This window comes from Protopterus annectens, chromosome 6.part0, assembly GCF_019279795.1.
Source record: "Protopterus annectens isolate FY-2018-M chromosome 6.part0, PAN1.0, whole genome shotgun sequence".
In the NCBI taxonomy this organism is placed as follows: Eukaryota; Metazoa; Chordata; order Ceratodontiformes; family Protopteridae; genus Protopterus; species Protopterus annectens.
This window is the reverse complement of record NC_056737.1, coordinates 647,353,468-647,375,605: the sequence shown is the minus strand read 5'-3', so window position 1 is coordinate 647,375,605 and position 22,138 is coordinate 647,353,468. Positions and strand designations below refer to the sequence as shown.

General features: G+C 41.8%; 1 protein-coding gene across 1 annotated transcript in view; it reads left to right on the top strand.

The window, feature by feature from the left end:
- ERO1A (endoplasmic reticulum oxidoreductase 1 alpha) overlaps nt 1–22,138 on the top strand; it is a gene marked incomplete at its 5' end in the record, with an annotated part of 649,578 nt that overhangs the window by 413,520 nt on the left and 213,920 nt on the right. The window contains 2 exon segments of the mRNA XM_044074334.1: nt 1,456–1,525; nt 1,984–2,070. Of these exon segments, the coding sequence (XP_043930269.1) occupies nt 1,456–1,525; nt 1,984–2,070 (157 nt within the window).

The window sequence follows — 22,138 nt, the reverse complement described above, 5'->3', positions numbered from 1 at the left end:
GATGTTTACACAAGTTCCATTTCCCACTTTGTAGCATAGTAACAGTAGCCAGGAAAATAACTATACAGAAGTGGAAAAACGAGATTGTCTTTGTTTACAGCGTTTAGAAATACAGTCACTGTTGCGTCATAAAATAATGTGTACTGTTATGATGAACACAAACAAAATAACCACAGAATATACTTACAGGATAAAACTGATCTCTCTAATAATGAAATTTTAATGTGTGTTCTGTGATCAATCTATGGTTTAAAGAATTTTAGCAATGTATACAACAACTGATACAGAAAAGGTTGAGGTTGTGTGTTTAGGTGATGGTAAGTTATTCCTTGGTGGTGATAGCATTTGCAGGTGGCTTTCTTTACATAAACACTCTTTAGAGTTAGCTTGAAAGTTTGCAAAGGGTGTAATGTGAAGTATGCTGAAAGGGAGTCACAGGTTTAGGATGCTATCACTGAAATCTTGTGGTCTGTACAGTGAAGTTTGGTTTTAGGGTGTTTGAAGAGAAGATATTGAGGATGGAAGAGATCTAAGCTTCTAGTCTTGAGACATGCAGTGTGAGACTGTGAAGAATAGGAAGAATTCCAGACTGAAGAATTTATAAATAAGAGAATAGTTTTGTTCTCAGAAATATTGAAAGCTGTTTAGCTTTTGCTAGCACATGGCAGTAGTTTAGTGTTTTAGGGGTGGGAGTGATGAACCTACAGATGTTGCTGGAGGCAGTTTATAGAGATAATAGGCTTTTTTAGAGGCAGAGGCAGTTAAGCAGTAGTTATATTCTAGTTGGACAAGGAGTACTCCTTTACCAGTAGCTGTTTTACCTTCAGAAGAAAGAAAGTGAGAGATTTTCTTACCCCTTAATATTGACTTGAGATTTTTTTATTATTTCTACATGGCACTGGAAGCTGAGATCTTGATTTTAAGTATGCCTTCCTTGATTGACATAGCTGAACTCTGGATTTACCTTTGTCAAGGTGCAGCAACCTAAAAGTTGATTATATTAAGTTCAAAGGAGTAAGGGATGGAGCCCTGTCTACTTGAGTAGGACACAAATGAATTTGTGCCTTTACAGAAAAGAGGCAATCATGGTTTTCAACAAAGTTTTAGTCTTCTGCCATTGAACCATTGAAGGCCCCTTTTAGTTAATCTGTTGTTTTTCTGTTTTTTTCTTAATAGTGTTATTTGCAAAAAATCACTTGCTTTTCTTGCATATATATTGAATGCATATGGCTTGCTCCACATTGACTGTCACAGTTCACTAAGCTGTGTTCAGGCAGTTGTGGATCATTAAGTCTTAGAACTACCACTGTAACTGCACAATGTCCAAAGCTTGGTAATTGGCCTGCTTTGTGAGAGATGTATAAATTCACTACAAGCTGCATCATTATGTAATTAACAATAATGTCTTAAGCTGTGAGTCTAAATCCACTAAAAATTAATGTTTGTTTTTTCTAGGTCTTTTCCATTGCACTTCAATGAAAATTCATTATTTACAGGGGATAGAAAAGAAGCTTCTAAGTTAAAGGTATAGTAGTATCTTTTGTCTACAATTACCTGTTGGTATTTGGAGCACAGATTTGTTTTATTGAATTAAAATTGTCTTTTCTCGGTATCTTAACAATTTTGGGCACTAGTATCAACTCTGAGTAGATGTTGAATATTTGCTAAAAGTGCAGTAAAGCTTCTTGCAACTGGAAAAAATGTATCGTTTTTCCCTTAGTACCATAAATAATAGGCATAATTTTTAAAATTATGAAGTAGGTGTACATTTTAAATGCATGGTAGTAATTATGGTCTTTGTCAAAACCAGTTATATGTGGTAGTCATTACCGTATAGCCTTTAAAAACTAATGGAAATATTAAGCAGGAGCTTAACACTGTGTTGACCTATTGTCAGAATGCAGATTAGATGTACACGTAGAGTGCGTGATTGTTTTTAAAACATCACTGCAACAATACTCAACATTTATTATGTCCTTGCAGGCAGATTTCAGACAGCATTTCCGGAACATTTCAAGAATAATGGATTGTGTTGGCTGTTTTAAATGCAGACTTTGGGGAAAGCTGCAGGTCAGTATTGCACAGTACTTCAATGATGGCTATGATAAGAAGGAGTTTTGACTGTATTTTGTTTTTAATGGCACTTTTCTTTTGCCTGGGTAAGTGAATTTTTCAGGGTAGGTTAGTTTTGTCAGCAGCAAACATTTATAAGAACAGAGGTTAAAATTTTGACTTGAGTTATTTTCATTAAAAATGCCTCAATGACTTTGATCGTTATAGTTTAGAAAATTGTTTAGTTTTCTCCTTGTATTGATTTGCCTAGTGGAAGACAGCATTGGAAGTAAAGAGACTACTTTTTTTTAATTTCATTTCATTGATTTAAAATTTTGAAAATGAAATTTTACACTGTGTCCACTGGCATTTTTTTTTCTGAAATAGGAAAAAATGTATAATGAAGACAACCACACTCAACCAGGAATGTCTTCATACATTTCAGATCAGCTTAGAGGCTATTGGAGAAAGTTAAACCATGAAGTAAAGGAAATGCTTGGAATTAAAGGCTCTGTGTACGTAATATAGTTTGAGATAAGTCACAGAGTGGAGGATTTAATATCACTATAAGAGCCTTGGGGATTGCATGTAAAGCAGTTTGTGCCGATTTTCAGGACATGAAAAATGAAAATCTTTTTAATACAATGTAAGTAGCAGAAGCTATAAAAATATGGCCATTATACAAAATGGTAGTTAGGAAGCCCTCAGAAGCTGAGACCTACTGATGTAATAATGATTGGTCTGCAAGAAGAGGTCATAGAGAAGGGTAACCATCCTTTTCAATCTAGAATGAATTCTACTGCCTTGACAGTAGTGACTCTATAACAGGGTTTACAGAATGGTATCGCACATCTTACTATAGACTCAGAAGCCATAAAAAGAGCATACATGATGGTAAATACTGATGCTAGCAAAAACGATGCAATTTTTTTTTAAGATGCTCCTGTCTTTTTGAAATGAACAGTGCAATATCATCAACGTCCTTTTCATCAATTCCCTTTTTCCAATTTTTACATGAGGTTGGGGAGAACATTAAATATGATGTTACTCTCGCCTTTATTCTCACTGGTGGGTCGGATCCGATCTGTCAGATTCATCTCGGCCATTTCTCCAGCTTGAGGTCTTCATCAAAGCTCGTGGGCTCTGTTCCTTTACCCATAATGCAACTTCCCAAATTACCCCAGATCTTGTTTGCTACTCAGCAAAGAGGTTTAACAGCATTGCTGTGAGTTAAGTGCAAAAGTATTTTTTTCTACATTTTATAAATGGTAGTATTTCATATTTCATGTTATTCTTTATCTCTCTTTGATAGCTTAGTCGCAAACTACTTCTTTACCCTATTCTGTCTTTTTTTAAGTCTGTTTTAGTTAGAGGGTGTCTTAGGAACATCTTTTTTAATTAGAGGGCATTCCTTCTTCCCACAACCCTTTTTCTCTTGTTAATTAAAAAAAAAAATATATATATATATATATATATATATATATATATATAGATATATAGATATATAGATATATATAGATATAGATATAGATATATAGATATATATAGATATAGGTGTATTTACTACATGAAAAGATACATGGAAGAGCTCTCAGATCATGTGGCTCAGGCAGGTATGACCCTAGCCTTGAGTAGCATCCTGCCTTCACCCAGAATAATACCATAATCTAAGGACAAAATGATTGACTTCAACAATTGGCTAAGCTTCTGGTGTCATTCAGAGGGGGATCCAGTATATATCTGCCTGGGGACGACATGATCGACAGACCACGATGCTTTTCCAGAGATCGTCTGCACCTGTTGCCCCTGGGATTCAGGTTACTGGCTAAGGCTGTTGCTACCCCTATAGCGCCTTTTTTAGGCAAAGTTCAAAGGACAAAACCACCACCGTAACAGGTACAAGCATGCAAAATCTGAAGGTAATGCTACTCAATGCAAGAAATCTAAACCTCAAAATGCACTCTCTCGAGGCACTCCTATAAATAGTAAACATCGATATCTGTGCATTAACTGAAACCTGGTTCACGGCTCCAGAGAGCACCCCTGCAATACCAGGCTACAACTCTTACCACACTTTTCAGCCACCAAACCAGGATCGAAACACTAAAGGTGGAGGAGTGTCCATATTCACCAAGGATATTCACACCACCAGGCTAGTTGCCCAACACAATGCATCTGAAATTCTCCAGGTGCAACTAACACTAGGTAAGACTGCAATCTAAATTGTAGCTTGCTACAGAGCCCCCACCATGCCCCAAGATTCTCACTACACCTTTCTAAACATACTGGAAAATATTAAAATACAACCAAACACCCTAATACTGTGTGATTTCAACTACCCTGCCATTAACTGGAAAAACTATTCATGTACCAACACCTTAGACCAGCGGTTCTTGGAATTCATAAATTCCAATGCCGTGGATCAACTAATCCATAGTCCCACCAGGGGCTCCAGTATCCTAGACCTGGTCATTACCAACATGGGAAATCGATGCTCCACACCTGTGGTCACCCCCTTGTTGGTCAGGTCAGATCATAAGCTAATCACCCTTAACATCCACATCCCACCCCCCTCCAGTAAGGAATCCTCCATAAAAAAACTTCTCCAAAGCCAACTTCATGATTCTCGAGTCAGAAGTGACAAACTTCATGACACCCATGCAGACGAGAACTGAAAATTCGACTGCTGAATCCTACCCTAAGGCACTGTATGAGCACATCCATTCCTGCATGAATCGTGCCATTCCAAATAGAACCAAGATGCTCTCCTCCAAAAAAAGGAAGCCAATCTGGTGGTCCCCTGCCATAAACAAACTTTATAACAAAAGGAAGAAACTGTTGCAGAAAAGAGGAAAATTCCAGGATGCAAAAACTCCCTTACCAGCCTCAGTAAGAAGCTGAGATTCCTCATAAAATCCTCCAAAGCTAGTTACGAAAATAAAATTGCCAAAGATTCCAAAGACAACCACAAGGCATTCTATAACTATGTCAAGAATCTAAATGGCAATGCTCAGATCTGCTCTGAACTACAACAGAATGGCATTAAATATACTCATCCCAAGGATATTTGCAAATGTCCTGGCAGATCGATTCAGTACCAACTTCACCTCCCTCCCTCTCACCCCCTAAATGGCCCATCTCAATACCAGAATATTGCCATATTCCGTTTATAATGGCCTCACAGGTAAAAAATTCACTCTCCAAAGCTAAGAATACAGCATCCATGGGACCAGATGACATCCCGGGCTGTGTACTACGAACTACAAAATGAACTGGCACCTCACCTAAGTGTCATGTTTAGTCATACCCTCACCTCGGGCTTCGTGCCCACTGAGTGGTGCACAGCTACAGTTATCCCACTCCACAAAGGGAGATCCACTTTGGATCCCGGGAACTACTGCCCCATCAGTCTGACAAGCCTGATCTGCAAGGCCATGGAACATATTATCATGGAACTTATAAACAAAGACATTGGCAACCTTCAAACACTGGACCCCACCCAGTTTGGGTTCGTGAAGGGCCGATCTTGTCTCCTGAACCTGATTGACTTCTTTGAATCAGTCTCCAGTGCCGTGGATGAGGGTAAGCCAGTCCACACAAGCTATCTGGAAATCGCCAAGGCCTTTAACACCATCCCCCACTCTGGAATCATAGATAAACTTAATAAGCTGGGTATTAATCCCTACATCACTCGATGGGTTGCCAACTGGCTTACTGACAGAACCCACACTGTAAAAGTGGCTGAATCTAAATACAGCTCCAGACAAGTGACAAGTGGAGTACCTCAGGGTTCAGTCCTGAGACCGCTCTTGTTTGGCATCTACTTCTCTGAAGTACAGGCCAACACTAAGGGACTCTGGCTAACAAAATTTGCAAATGACTGCTAACTGGGAGCCATTATTGAATCCCCAAATGATGTGGATACTCTACAAAAGGGCTTTACAGAAACAGATGCTTGGTGCTAGAGCCATGGGCTCAAGCTCAATGCCAAGAAATGTATAGTTATCCCCTTTGGGGAAAAAAACATTTACCCGTGAATTACCACATAGGTGGCAGTACACTAAACACCAAAAGTGTGATAAGAGACTTAGGGACACGGGTGGACAGTGGTCTCACCTTCGATAACCACATTGCCACAACAGTCAGGAAATCCTTCTGTGTGGCACACCTCATCACTAAGGGCTTTTCATCCAGACAAAAGGAGGTCATTGTCCCACTGTACTCATCTCTCATTAGACCCATTATAGAATACAACGCCCCATTTGGTATGTACCTTCAAGACATCTGCAACAACTGGAAAGGCCGCAGAAATACCTCACTAAAAGAATCACAGGCCTAAAGCAGATGCCCTATGCTGACCGCCTTAAAAAACCTCCAGCTATACTCTTGTCACATATCGTCTACTCAGAGGCGATCTCTGCTTAACATACAAGGCCATGTCAAACCCAGAGCTGTTGGACATGCTACACTTAAAGAAATCCCAGTCCTTCGGAGCCACATTCTCCAGGGATCTAAACATTGTCATCACAATAAACAAAACATGCTGGAGGGATAGGTTCCTGACCCAGAGACTCCTCAGACTCTGGAATAGACTGCCCATACATGTCGAGCAGAATGCCTCTTTGGTCGTCTTCAAAAGGAACCTTGATGATTGGCTGGGAGAAAGGAAATTCACTCCGGGGATCACGTCAGTTGCCCTTCTAGACAGGGGTCCAGGGAAGTAAATAGTGTGGGAAGAAATAGCCAGGGAATTGTTATGGCTAGGCTTGTATAGGCCCTAGGGCCGATAGACTAGAACCAGCCTATGAACTATTTTACTGCCTCTGTGGGCTCTTTAATCCATTTAAGTTAGAGGACTTTCTGTGTGAGACTGAGAGTGATTGGCTCTCCTTGTCTCATCTACTTTTTTTTTCTCTTAGTCATGTCAAAAAAGCAGAATAGTAAGCCCTTGGGCTTCAAAAAATGTGTGAAAAAGATGCCCTTTAGCGATTCACATATTCTATGTGTGTATTGCCTGGGGATTCTTTATTTGCAGGAGTCTTGTTCTATTTGCCATAATTTAATCAACAGGCATTAACAGAATGAAAAAAATTATCTTATTCTGAAAGGCCTCTTGAAGTCGTTGTATCTCATGAATCTGACAAACACCTGCGAAAAGACCTTTGTCAGAGTCTAGATCCTCATCGGAGCTGAAGCAGAAGGCTCCAAAATTATCAGATCCAAAAGCTGTATTGGAGCAGACTTCTCCTTCTAGTTCTAAGAATTCCTCGGAGCAGGGAGTTTCATCGGCGCCTATTCTTTTATCGGAGCAGAAACATAGGAAGCCGATCTCCCTGTATTGAAAAGGTTTCTTCTTGACTCCCTTCTTCACTTCTAGCCAGATCAAGGTCACCTACCATGTCCTCTAGGTCTACCAAGAGTTTATCTAGTGAAGATGTGGATAGGGTCGTAGAGAGGCTCTTGAAGACACCAGCTTTGGCCAAACTACTGGTCGAGCTGAGCCCAAAGGAATCTGATCAGACTCCTTCCACCTCTGATCCGTCCCCCTGCTTTGGAGCTGGAAGATTCCAATATCCAGGTTGCGTGGGTGTCTGGTCCATGATTCATACCTTCCTCAGATCTGATACCTGCCCCAAGCGTCTCTATGCCTTTGGACCAGGAGACCTCTAGGAGCAGACACTCCTCTGCTGGGTCCAGGAAGACTTTTCGGATCTCATTGGATCCGACTATGCCTCTGGGGGCTTTGACACAGCTGAGTTCAGCTCCTACCTCTGCTTTGGTGCTACTCTGTTCTGCTCTGGAGATTCCTTCAGCTCCAACAACTTGTTTGTTGGATCCTGGAGTTCCTCAGAACGGGGAGAATCTGCCTTTGAATAGATGAGGAGGGCTTTGATTACTTCAGTCTGACAGTCTCCTTCGGGTTTTCCTCCCTCTTCAACCCAGGTGTCTCTCTTCTAACGTGCCCTCTCCACAGGTCCACAGAGACAATAGGTCTCAGGATGTCCCTCAGGGTACCACACACTCTTCTAAAAACACTCCAGAGTATCCCACTGAGGAAGTCCCTTGAAAGAAACATGCAAGAGGAATCCTCTTGACTCCGCGGAAGAGTCCATCACATCTGATACTGACCTCAGTGAAACAGAAGAGTCCCCATGATCACCTCCTGAATATGTCTCTTTTGGAGACATCCTAGAAATCTTAAAACAGAAAGGTGATTGGCAGCCCTCCACTCCTTTTGCCAAGGAGTCTGTTTTCCTGAAGGCCTTTTTGTCTTGCCAATCAACTTCTTGGGTAACTCCTCCTTTCGAGCTCGTAGAACTAATCTCACGGAAGGCTTGGGAGACCCCAGACACTATAGATCCTACTCTAGAAGGCCAAATAAATACATAACTGCCCCAAAAGAGAAGCTTTTTATCAAAGGGCGTAGCAGTTGTTGCCATGGTCGTGGTGGCAGCCACTAAAAAGGAACTTTCTGAAACAAGTTCCTCTGTCCATCCTTTTAATAAAGACTCTAGGATGATGGATATGTATGTTTTCTCATCAGCAACCTTTTTCTTGCGGTCTCTGAATTATCTCATCCACTTCACTAGATTACAGAGAGACCTGATTAAAGAATTATCAGACTCCCTCCAAGGGCCATAGCTGATATGGCGGCAAATAAAATCGGTGCTCAGCTCGCCACCTTAAATTCAGTTGTGAATGCATCCATGCAAGTCATTTCTTATGCTACAGATGGGAACGAGTAGGGCAGCAGGCTCAGGTATCTTTGTTAGGAGGCAGGCCTGGATGTACCTTTGCGATTTCATGGAACCCTTCAGGTCTTCCTTTATCAATGCCCTTTTTGATGGTTCATCTCTTTTCAGACCGAAAGTGAAAAAACGCTCACCAGGTGTGAACAAGAAGGCAAGACCTTGTCTGCCATTGGAGTGCATTTTTCCACTCCTACCAGACCCTTTCCCAAGAGTCAGAAAGGTAGTGGGAAAATGTGGTTCAGAAAATCTCAAAGGTCTTACCAGGACACACAAGGTGAAAGTTCCCCTAGAGGTAGAGGGGGAAACACTAATGGAAGACGTTGCCCCCGCGGCAGAGAGGATCCGCAGAACCAGGGCTCCAGAGAATCCTTATTTGAGAGACCCTTCCAGCACTCCTGAAAGGGTGCCTGATTGCTTGCCTCTGGAGGCGGTCGGGGAAAGATTCTCTCTGCACTAGGAAACCTGGCTGAAATCAGAAATGACAAATAGAAGCACACCATAATGTCCAGAGTATACATCATTTCCCTTCTCCCTTCCTATCCCCACAAACAAATCGGTTCCAGACATTCCACCCAGTCAAAAGGAACAAGCAACATTAGAGATTCAAAAGTTGCTATCAAAAAGAGTCATCCAAGAAGTTCCTGCAGACCAGAGAGGATACGGAACTTACTCAAGATTCTTTTTAGTTCCAAAGAAAACAGAGGACTGGAGACCCATTTTGGATCTCAGCAAACTAAACAAATTGGTAAAAAAGTCTAAGTTCAGATGGTGACACTGCAGTTGATAATTCTATTCCAAAGAAAAGACAATCAGATGTGTTCTATTGACCTTCAAGATGCGTACTACTACATTCAAATGGAGAGGTGGGTCAGGAGGTTTTTGCACTTCCGGCTGGGAACCTGTCATTTTCAATTTCGAGTTCTGCCCTTTGGTCTCACTACAGCCCCCAGGGTGTTCACCAAATGTATGGCAGTAGTAGCGGCTCACCTGAGATGCAAAGGATTCCACGTGTTTCCATATTTGGATGACTGGCTCATTACAGCCCCGACCACGCATCATTTGCTCCAATCAAGGGATTATGCTCTTCAACTCTGTTCCTCCCTAAGTATTACTGTCGGCTACAAAAAGTCTGTGCTACAGCCATCTCAGAGTTTGGTTTTCATAGGGGCAGAGTTAAAAACACAACTACACAAATAGCAATACTTCCACAGAGCAATGTAAATGACCTCCATCACTGTGTGAGAATTCTGATCAAGAAGTCAAAAGCTCCCACTAAACTAGTACTCCAGGTGTTAGAGAAAATGGCTGCAGCTATCGTACTGATTACTCTAGCTCACCTTCACACGAGGGTCCTTCAGTGGTTGCTCTTTGCTCAGTGGTCAATCTTGGAACTCCCAATGTCCCACAATATTCTGATCACCAATGCCTGCAAAAAAGACCTTCAGTGGTGGATTCACTCAACCTTAGTGGCTCAGGGTAACCCGTTCATCCCTCCTCATCCTGTAGCCACGATGACCATGGATGCTTCCCAGATAGGGTGGGGGGAGGGTCATTTTCTAGGGAAGACTGTTCAAGGCATCTGGCAAAACCTCTAGGCTCATCTGCTTATCATTATCCTAGAAATGAGGGCAGTGCTTCTCACATTGTAAGCATTTCAGGGCTCTCTTCTTCTAGGAACAATAGCAATCCATTTGGACAACATGTCTGTAGTATGGTATATAAACAAACAGGAGGGAACCAGATCATACCCACTTTATTGAAAAGCTCTCTGGGTATGGTATTGGGCGATAGCCTCCAACCGTTTTCTGATAGCAACACACATCCCAGGGAACTCCAGCGTCATTGCCCGCAAACTGAACAAGGCCATTTTATGGCCGCACGAGTGGTCCCTCAACCAGAAAGTTGCAGAAGTGATCTTCCAGAAATGGGGGTCAGCCTTGCTGCGACCTTTGTGCATCACCCAACAATGCCAAATGCAGCAACTACTTTGCCCTGATCCCTCCCACGGGGGAGTCACCAAGGGATGCACATGTACTCGACTGGCCTCCGGGACTTCTTTATGCCTTCCCCCGATTACACCAATATCAAAATTTCTGGAGAAAGCAAGTCATTTGGAGACTACAATTATCTTAATCACCCCCGACTGGCCTCATTAAATCTGGTTCCCTTTTCTTCAGCCTCGTATTCAGGATGAACCTTGGATTCTGGACCCAGTTCCGGACCTTCTGACACATCTATCAGGGATGGTTCATCGCAATTAGGACTCCCTCAAGTTGACAGCCTGGCTGCTCCAGTTCCCTTAATTGCCAGGTTTTCATTTCTTTCTCTCCAGTCAAGCATATTTTATTGTTGTCTCATAAGTTATCTACTTGAAAACTTTACAAAAGCAAAAGGAAAAAAATTGTGCTATGGGCCAGCAGCAACAGGGTAGACCCCTTTATAGCACAAGTTCACACTATTTGTAGTTGTCCATCCCGTCCTGTATTCTCACAACCCCCTCGTGCCACCTTCCTAATCTCCTGGTATATTGAATACAACAATTGGGCTTCAGGGGGCCAAGAAGCCTTAGAGATTGTAACTTATCTGTCTGGTATTGATATATATATATATATATATATATATATATATATATATATATATATATTTATATAGGAGCTTTTACTCTCTTAAATTGGGGATGCTATACAAGCTCTCTTCTATGGGCTGTTTGGGGAAAACAAGAGCTGAGGTAATGGGGAGTTGCATTATGGGTAAATAATAGACCCCACGAGCTTTGCTGAAGACCTCGAGCTGGAGAAATGGCCAAGACGGATCTGACCTAAAAGTGAGAGTAAAACACAAGCTTTACAACACACATGGAATGTTATGGTAAGAACATAACTTCTTTTTTTGGTTAGTGTGACCAAATCACCTACAGCTAATGTTTGTACTACAGAGTAGCTAGCCCTGTTTGCAACTTTAAAGATGTATAGCACATATTTAAGAGGAATTGAAACATTGCAAATTTGTATATGTTGTGATGCAGCAGAATGTTTACAGCAATAAATTTTTTACCCTGACCCAGGCAAAGCAGAGCGATGAACATCTTTTTTTAAATTTAGCTTTTTAAACATTTTGAAAAGACCATAAATGTTGTTTGAACAGATTTCATAAAACTGTTTCATAATGTTATACTAAAATGAACATTAAGTTAGAAAAGCATAATTAGAAGCAAGTGAAAATGAAGTATTTCAAGTAGTGTGCATAACTGTAGAAGAGCAGTAGAGATTTACAAATCTGCAAGGTTAAAAAAAACAAAACTTTAATGCACAGGTATGATATTTATTGTTTTAATAGTACAGTAATAGTGATAATAATATGTGACTCCAGTGACTAAGATATTTGCATGCTGCTGTACCATCCAATATCTAGTTTACAAAATAAAATGCTTTTTTAATTTAAGTTGTTGATCCATTTTTAATATGCAAAAACTGACTCGTTAATGTCTTGGGCATCCTTGTGTGGTAATGCCAGCAATACTTAAATCAAACGTTATGTTTGAGATGAAAATGTTCTAGATCATTCCATAACAGGATGGGTTAATAATACATTGCCGTAATGTCTCCTTTTTAATAATTAAAAAACACAACAGAGATGCGAGGAGATAACAATCCCCAGCATTAAGGTAGAGGACTGACTTCACTTCTTTGCTGTTTGTGAAAAATGAAAAATAAAAGTACTTACTGCTGCTTAATATTGCAGGGTTTAATACCCAGTGCAAAACCTCAGATGTTCATTCCTCTTCTATGAAGAGGCTGAAGAAACAAACTAAAACAGGCTTAGTCACCGGAATAACTCTCGTTTAATTCATAAGTACTTTCGTTCACAAACTGGACTTCATCAGATCAAGTTTTCAATAACAGCTTTTACTCATGAAAAGCTGATATATACATACATATATATGTGTGTGTGTGTGTGTATATATATATATATATATATATATGTATGTGTGTGTATATATATATATATATATATATATATATATAAAGCTCAAAGGATCATAAATCACGATTGACAGCCTCATAAATAGTAATGAGCCTAGCCTATGACGAAAAGTTACTCTGATGTAACGCAAGCCCTTTCTTAAATTCAAAACTAAGATTAAGAAACACGAAAGACTACTTATTAAGCAAAGTCCAAATAAGTGCAGAATTAATAATTAACTTCTAGCGTGTCTCCAGAATGGGACAAGGTGTCATAAAACCCCCTTCACTAAATGCTATTTAGCACCAAGTTGACAATAAGATCCTTCCAAAAGGAGTGATAAACTAAAAAACTATAAAGAAACAAAACAAAAAAAAATCAGAGAGCTGAAGTGAAGAAGGGTAAGGGTGTGGGTGGGTGTGACAACAGGCACATGAATCAAGAAAACAGCACCCATTATAGTAACCTTGGAAAAAATGTGATATAAAGAAACATTCCAGATAAAAATACAATCAAAACTGTAATCATAAGTGTATTGAAAACAAACTAAAAAAGCCCTTTTACCCATAGGGCTTCATCAGGTCATTGTAAAAACTGATCAACCATAAAAATAATCATGCGCTAAAAATAGGTTAAAAAAATAATAAAATGTGTTTATGCTGTAACGGAACAGAAAACAAGCAGAAATCATCAAAAATAAAGGCATAAAAAATGTCCAAGAAAAGAAACATGTCATGTCAGAACCATTAATAATGTAATTTGTGGTCCAGTTTCCTAAGCTGAAGAATGCATTTAATTGAACAAGCAGAATTGAGTCCAGGCAGGTTGCAAGTGTTATGGCAAATTTGCCATCATTGGTTGGTACTATGCTATCGGCCCTAGGACCTATACAAGCCTAGCCATAAAAGTTCCCTAGCTATTTCTTCCCACACTATTTACTTCCCTGGACCCCTGTCTAGCAGGTTGACTGACGTGATCCCTGGGGCAAATTTCCTTTTTTCCATCCAGTCATCAAGGTTCCTTTTGAAGATGGCCAAAGAGGTGCTCTGCTTGACATGTCTGGGGAGTCTCTGGGTCAGGAACCTATCCCTCCAGCATGTTTTGTTTACTGTGATGACAAGGTTTACATCCCTGGAGCATGTGGTTCTGAGGGATTGGGTTTTCTTTAAGTGTAGCATGTCCAGCAGCTGTGGGTTTGACATGGCCTTCTATGTTAAGCAGAGATCACCTCAGAGTAGATGATATGCGACAGAGTATAGCTGGAGTTTTTTAAGGCGGTCAGCATAGGGCATCTGCTTTAGGCCTGTGAGTCTTTTAGTGAGATATTTCTGCGGCGTTTCCAGTTGTTGCAGATGTCTTAAGAGGTACATACCAAATGGGGTGTTGTATTCTATAATGGGTTTAATGAGGGATGAGTACAGTGGGACAATGACCTCCTTTTTTCTGGATGAAAAGCCCTTAGTGATGAGGTGTGCCACATAGAAGGATTTCCTGACTGTTGTGACAATGTGGTTATTGAAGGTGAGACCACTGTCCACCTGTGTCCCTAAGTCTCTTATCACACTTTCAGTGTTTAGTGTACTGACACCTATGTGGTAATTCACGGGTACATGTTTTTTTCCCAAAGAGGATAACTATACATTTCTTGGCATTGAGCTTGATCCCATGGCTCTGGCACTAAGCATCTGTTTCTGTAAGGCCCTTTTGTAGAGTATCGACATTATTTGGGGATTCAGTAATGGCTCCCAGTTTGCTGTCATCTGCAAACTTTGTTAGCCAGAGTCCCTTAGTGTTGGCCTGTACGTCAGGGAAGTAGATGCCAAATAAGAGATGTCCCAGGACTGAACCCCGAGGTACTCCACTTGTCACTTGTCTGGAGCTGGATTTGGAGTCGGCTACTTTTACAGTGTGGGTTCTGTCAGTAAGCCAGTTGGCAACCCATCGAGTGACGTAGGGATTAATGCCCAGCTTAGTAAGTTCATAGGTAAGTACTAGGCTATCTGCCCAGGGGCATTTATGAGCCTAGCCACAGAGTGATGGCTTTCGCCTCCCCATTAGATTAGTAACCTGGACCTCTGTCTAACAGGGCTCCTAAAGTGATCCCAGGGTAGAACTTATGATTACCCATCCACTCATCAAGATTTCTCTTGAAGAGTGTCAGAGAGGAGCTCTGTCGAATATGGATTGGGATTCTATTCAAGAGTGAGGGGAGTCGCTGGGACAGGAATCTGTCCCGCCAGTATGTCCTGTTTATTGTTGTGCATAGGTTCAAGTCGCTAGAACGAGTGGTTCTGAGGGATCTCATTTTTTTGAGGTGAAGCATGTTAGACATGGCCCTATAGGTCAGGCATAGGTCACCTCTGAGCAGACGGTAAGCGACTGAGAAGAGCTGGAGCTTTTTTAGTCGTGCTTCATAGTGTAATTGTTTAAGGCCCTTAATCCTCTTAGTGAGGTACTTCTGGGGTCTTTCTAGTTGTTGCAGGTGTCTAGTGAGGTACATCCCAAATGGGGCATTGTACTCTATTATGGGCCTAATGAGTGAGGAGTAAAGGGGCACAATCACCTCCTTGGATCTGGATGAGAAACCCTTTGTGATCACGTGTGCCACATAGAAGGATTTCCTGACCATTTTGTGTATGTGGTTCTCAAAGGAGAGCATGCTATCTACTTGGGTACCCAGGTCCCTAATTACTTCTTCTGTACTTAGTGGATTCCCATCTATGTTGTAGTTTGTATGTACTTTGTTTTTCCCAAATGGGATTACTATGCATTTTTTGGCATTTAGCTTGAGGCCGTGAGTTTGACACCAGGTGTTTGTCTCTGAGAGACCCTTTTGCAGGATGTGTGCGTCAGCTGGGGAGTCAATTATTGCACCCGATTTACAGTCATCTGCGAACTTGGTTATCCACAGTCCCTCCGCATTTGCCTGTACTTTGGAGAAATATATACCGAACAGGAGGGGTCCCAGGACTGACCCCTGTGGGACTCCGCTTGTGACTGGTTAGGTGAGTTTGTCTATGATTCCTGAGTGTGGGATGGTGTTGAACACCTTAGCGAGGTCCAGATATGCTGTGTGGACCATTTTCCCTTTATCTTTGGCCTTGGTGACTGTTCGAAGAAGTCAACCAAGTTCAGGAGGCAAGATCTGCCTTTAACAAAGCCGAACTGGGTGGGGTCCAGTGTCTGGAGGTTCCCAATGTCCCTATTAATGAGCTCCATGACAATGCGTTCCATGGCTTTGCAGACCAAGGTAGTCAAGCTTATAGGGCGATAGTTCCCAGGGTCAGTTGTGGCACCACCTTTGTGTAGTGGTACGACTGTTGCTGTACGCCATTCTTTGGGTACATAGCCTGTAGAGAGGCTGAGTTTGAATAGTGTTTTGAGATGAGGGGCTTAGTTCATTTTGAAGCTCGTGTAAGACACAACCTGGGATACCATCTGGTCCCATTGATGCTGTGTTTTTGGCCTTTGCAAGGGCTGTCTTTACTTGTGTGTCTGAGATATCTGGAGCGCCACATTCTTCTGGGATGGGTGCTAGCCCATTTGGTGGAGTGGGGGGTGAAGTTTGCACTGAACTTCTCAGCCAGGATGTTGGCAATATCGGTTGGTTCTTTGTATTTATGGCCATTATGCACTAGCTCGGAGCATATCTGAGAGTTTGCCCCTAGACTCTTGACATAGTTAAAGAAGGCCTTGTGGTTATCCTTAGAGTCATTGGCTATATTTCTTTCGAAGTTGGCCTTGGATGATTTAATGAGGGAGTGCAGTTTTTTACTGATGTTAATCAGAGATGCCTTCTTATTTTGGGATTTTCTTCTATCTTGCAGGATTTTCCTCCTTCTGTTGTAAAGTTTATTTATGGCCGGGGTCCACCAGACTGGCTTCCTCTTTTTTGAGGAGTTGGTCTTGGTTTTACTTGGGATGGCTCGGCCCATGCATTCTTGAAGGTGTTCATAGAATGGACTTGTAAAGGATTCTGCCGATGGGTCATTATTTTCCATTTGATTGGGAGCTTTGAAACTTCCCACCTCGGTCTTGAGGAGTGTGAAGTTGGCTTTAGAGAAGTTTTTTACCTCGATTTCCTTGACTGGGGGGGGTCGGGATGTGGATGTCCAGTGTGATTAGTTTGTGATCTGATCTTACCAATGACGAGTTTACCTCAGGTGTGGAACATAGGTTCCCCATGTTGGTGATGACCAGGTCCAGTATGTTGTCACCTCTTGTGGCAGTGGTGACCAGCTGTTCCAGGGCGTTTGAATTTATAAACTCAAGGAAGCATTGGGCTAGGGCGTTTGAGCTTGAGTAGTTTTCCCAGTCAATGTTTGGATAGTTGAAGTCACCTAGTAGCATGGTGTTGGGTAGAATCTTCATACTTTTTAATGTTCTCAGGAATGCTGCGTGAGGGTCCTGAGACAAGGTGGGAGATCTGTAGCAAGCTTTAAATTGAACAGTCAATTTACCCGCTGTCAGTTGTACTTGGATGGTCTCAGATTCCGCGTACTGTGCTATTAGCCTGGAGGTGTGGGTGTTCTTGATGAATATGGACACACCCCCTCCTTTTGTGTTCCGGTCCTGGTTTTGGGACCTAAAGGTATGGTAGGAGTTATAGCCTGGTAGTGCTGGGGTGCTCTCTGGAGCCTTGGACCAGGTTTCTGTCACTGCACATATGTCGATTTCTTCCATACTAAGGAGAGCCTCGAATTCATGCATTTTGAGGTTTAGACTTCTGGCGTTGAGCAGCATTACCCTCAGTTTTTGTTTATTGTTGTTTATGGAAGTGGGTTTGTCTTTTGAGCCTTGCTTAAAAAAGGCAGTATTAGGGCGGCAAGAGTCTTGGCCAGTATTTGAAAGCCCATGGGCAACAGGGGCAAGCCGTCTCTGGCGAAGCAACGTGGCTTATCAATAGCATGTCGTCCCAGGCTGACTAGTACTGGATCCCCTTTGAATGACACCAGTAGTTTAACCAATTGTTGAAACTGTTCATTTTTTGTTCATATGCTGGCATCATTTTGGGTGAGGGCAGGATGCTAGTCAGAGTCATACCAGCCTGGGCTACATGGTCAGAGAGCTCCTCAGTGTCTCTTTTCATGTAGCCCAGGGAGGTACGTCTCCGATCATTTATGCCAACATGTACAATGACAGAGTCATATCTGTACTTGTTGTGGAGTGACCTGAGTGCATGTGTTATGTGGCGGATTCTGACACCCGAGAGGCAGCTTACAGTAACCTTCTCCTTGTTCAGTCTAGTGAGTGGGACATCCGTGTACCTGATGATAGAATCACCGATTACTAGAGTGTTAGGTGTGTTATTTAGCCTTAGGGGCTGTTTTGGCTTGGCACACTGACGTTGTGACGTATGTGTTACCTGGTTTCTGTTGTGGGGGGGGGGGTTGCTTGGGTGTATGCTTAGGAGGTCTCCGTTGTTTAGGCAGGTTCTTAATTAGAGCCTCTGAGTATGTTTTTGCGTGTTTCTGAGAGTTGTTTGCTGGTGCAGCTATGGCTGTTCTATGTGAGTCTGGTAATGTGGTGCTAGTGTTGCCCTTCTCCTTGTGACTGGATGATCCAGTCATGGGTTGAGAGAGCTTAGCCTTCAGCTTATCTATGATTCCAGAGTGGGGGATGGTGTCAAAATCACAAATTATTTTCAAGAATACCATTACTGTTTCCCTTGAGTGGACTCATCCTGATCAAGTGAAAAAAGAATGACCTGGTGATTCAGTGCTGTGCTTTGCAAGAGGGACCCCTGCTTAGTCTGTTCCTAATTTCAGATGTGTGTTGGGCTGTCCTTTTAAATTTAGAAATAGACTTTCCTATGTAAAAAAAAAAAAAAAAATTGACATGAGTGCTGAGCTCTGTAAACAATTTTTTCACTGTTACAGGTCCCAGCTGCCTTACTGTTGTATTTCTTACTCATAATGGGGCAGACAAAAAAAATCTATGCAGCTCATGAACTCATGAGACCTCAGAAAGGGACCCACATTTAAGTGCACCAAGCCTGTCTTTGCTTTTCTTATTGAAAGTCTCTTCTAAATAAGACCTAATGTTCCTACCCGTTTTGAAAACAAAAGGGCCAGGATCCAGAATCTTGCTCACCAGTCTATTACTAGACAGAATGGACCAGTGGTCACACATTATCCTTTTCATCTCATGAGCATCTTTACTGAAAGTTAAGGTTTTTCTTTTTAGTTTCACTTTCCTTTCCTTTGGTAAGTGTAGGGTGTACTGAAATCACTTAAACTTCTTCATGGGTCATATAAGAAAGTGTCCTCACGTACTTTCAGGTCCTCAGTAGGATCAAAAGTACATCTGATAGTCCCACTTTGATACTCCCTGTCAAGAAAATGTCTGTGGAGGTCCTGCAGGTTCTTTAGGAAATCAGCTGTTTCTGTGGACACGCCTGCAGTCTGCAAACCGTGTCACTTTATTACATTATGCTTAGTCATTTGCAGGTGCATGCTGCTGACATGAAGCAGTAATATACCCAGGTGGGTTTGTGAAATAAATCATGGTAAAGGTCTTGTGACTGTGTGCGCTTATAACCAATAAGATCCAGAAAACTAACAGTATGGTAATCGTGATGAGTAGATTTCAGAAAGTTAGTCAGCTGTGCAATGTGTACAAAGAAATTCTTAAGATCTTCCACTGACCCTTCCCATACAGTAAAAATATAGTCAACAAATCTCCAGTAACATTTGATGAAGCCCAAGACTCTTGAATTATAGACTGTTTCACTCCCATTTAGCTAAAGCCATGTTAGCTAAGCTAGGGGCCATAGCTGCTTCCATACCAATTCCACATTTTTGTTTGTAAATACTGCCATTAAATCCAAGAAAGTTGTTGTAAAGTACCAAATGCAGTAAGTTAGAAATTAGGGTAATTTCACCTGGGAGGGCTAAGATTTCCTTCATCGTGGAATCTGTCACAGTCTGTATGCAGTACACGTGCGTCAGCACTGCGTAGAGTGCCTTTACATCAGTAGTCACCAAAATCAAATCTTCAGTGAAGAGAACGGATTTAATTTTTTTCAAAAAGTCAAGTGTGTCTGACACAAATGAGTTAGCCCTGGTAGCCAAGGGTGTAATATGATATTCCAGAAAAATCATTGCTGGTTCAGTGATGACACCTTCCCTGAAGCCACTGGCCTGTATGGGGCATCCTGAAGACTCTTGTAAGGCTTGAGAATCCCCAGAAAAATGTAGGTAGCCTAGGATGGGCTACTGCTATGAACTCATGAAGACTTCCATTGATAGTCTTCCTCATAAAGCTTTTACAGGGTATCATGCATATTCTAAAATGTAGAGGTAACAGACTCAGTGTTGACCTTATGATAAAAATCAGTGTTACTAAGCATAACTTCCAGCTTTTGAATATATTTATCAGAGTCCATAACAAAAATACCCCCTCCCTTGTCAGCTGTCATGAACCAAAGTGGATTATCCAAGCTCATTTGCCTTTTTTAATAGTTAGGATCTTTTATTATCCTTAGCAGTCATTCAGTCCATCGGATCTGACATATGGGTACTCAACAAGTTTTTTGATCCAACCTGGCAACATCTGTGTCCCAGTCTCAAGCTCTTAACAGTTTTCCCTCCCATAATGCTTCTGTTCCCCCTAGTTACCCCAGATCTGGTTTGCCGCCATTACAACCAGAAGCTTTCACTGTGCAACTAAGTCCTCTGCCTCTCTATTTTTTAATTTATAATAATAATTCTGTCTCTTACTAGGTGTAGCTTAGAGTTAATGGCCTTAAGGCTCTGTAGTTGTAGTTTGTGGGGTTACTACTTTGGGTTAGAAGTTTTTGTCCCTTTATAACCTCTTTCTTTGCAGCACTCTTGCCATTTTTAACTCTGTTAGATTTAAAATAGTGACATTAGGTAGCTTGCTAGCTAAACATTTTTTCCCTGATAATTATTATGCAGATAGCGATTTTCTAACCCATTGTTGTTACTCTGCATTTATAGGAGAAGTTTGTGTGACTTAGTTTAGTGTACAAATAACCTTACAGTGTAACCTGGTTTAGATAAGCTAGTGTTTAAGAAAGTTTTTGTGTTGTTGGTGACTGTTTTTGGATCCCAGCATGACAGGCAAACAAGTTTTAAAAAAATGCAAACTTTGTGGTCACAAGATCCCAGCACAGAAACTTAATCATCTGTGTGTGGTTTTCTTGGGCATCCCCCATCTCACAGCTGGCTGTGGGATTTGTAAGGGATTCAGCTCACAAGCATTAGCAGACAGAAGAAGTAAAATTCAGGCCACAAGCATTAGCAGACAGAAGAAGTAAACTTAAGAGTTCTTCCCCATCCCCGGATTCAGAGGCTGAAGACCAAAAACAACCTCAGAGAAACACTCCAAGCCTAAAGACTTGGCTCCACAAAAAAAAAACCTACAGATCCAATGCCTTCTGCTTCAGTACTAAAACAGCCAAGAGTCAAAGGCTCAGTGGCTCGTATGCCAACTTATAGCTCTCCCCTCCCCCGATCTGTAACCACTGGATCTGAAAATTTTGCATGACTTTCCTAGGAAGGAATTTTCAATGGACAGATCCAACCAGCACCCTTCTTCCAGACCCCCCCTTTGTCAATATCAAACAAGTCCTTCAGGTCCTACAAGAGTGCTTCTTAGGCAGACTTGGATCACTTTATGCAGTTCTTGTGGGCCCACATAGAGATGGAAGTCATCCCATCCTTTTCTGTTCAGAAGGTGGCTGGATTCACCCTTTTTGCCCCAGTCATGGTTCCTTCACCAGTCCACATCATGGTTCCAGTGAATTTTGACCCATCCCATAAACTGGGGGCCTGTGCCCTTGGTGCAAACTTCTTTCCTGGCTCTGGAGCAGAGGTATTTAGATCTGATTCTGTCAGTTCTAGTCTTGTCAAAGCCACACAGCTTCAAGACAGAGTAGTTGGCGGGGCAACTTTGATGCCGGTGTCAGATCTTTTGACTTTTGCTCTGACCCAGAGGCAGAGGGGGGTGCAAAAACTGGGATACTGCAGCTTACTTTCAGACTGTAAGCAACAGTATCCCTGAAGGTATGCTCGACTGCTTCACTCAGGAGGCAGTCTGGGGTTGTTTTTCCCTCCATTCCTCTGTGTGGCAGGCTGTCATACTGGACAAGTGAGTATGGAGTATAATATCCAGAGGCTTTTACATTCCATTTTTCCTAACTCCACCACAGCCCATCTAGTCATTGCCAGACATTCTGCCCAGTCAAGCAAAAGTGGCACAAAGAGAGAGAGATATTCTCATCTAGAAAAGAGTTATCCAGGAGATCCCACCAGACCAGAAAGAGCCAGACTTCTATTCAAGATTCTTTTTGATTCCCAAGAAAACACAGGCCTATCTTAGACTTAAGCCTGCTAAACACAGATGTT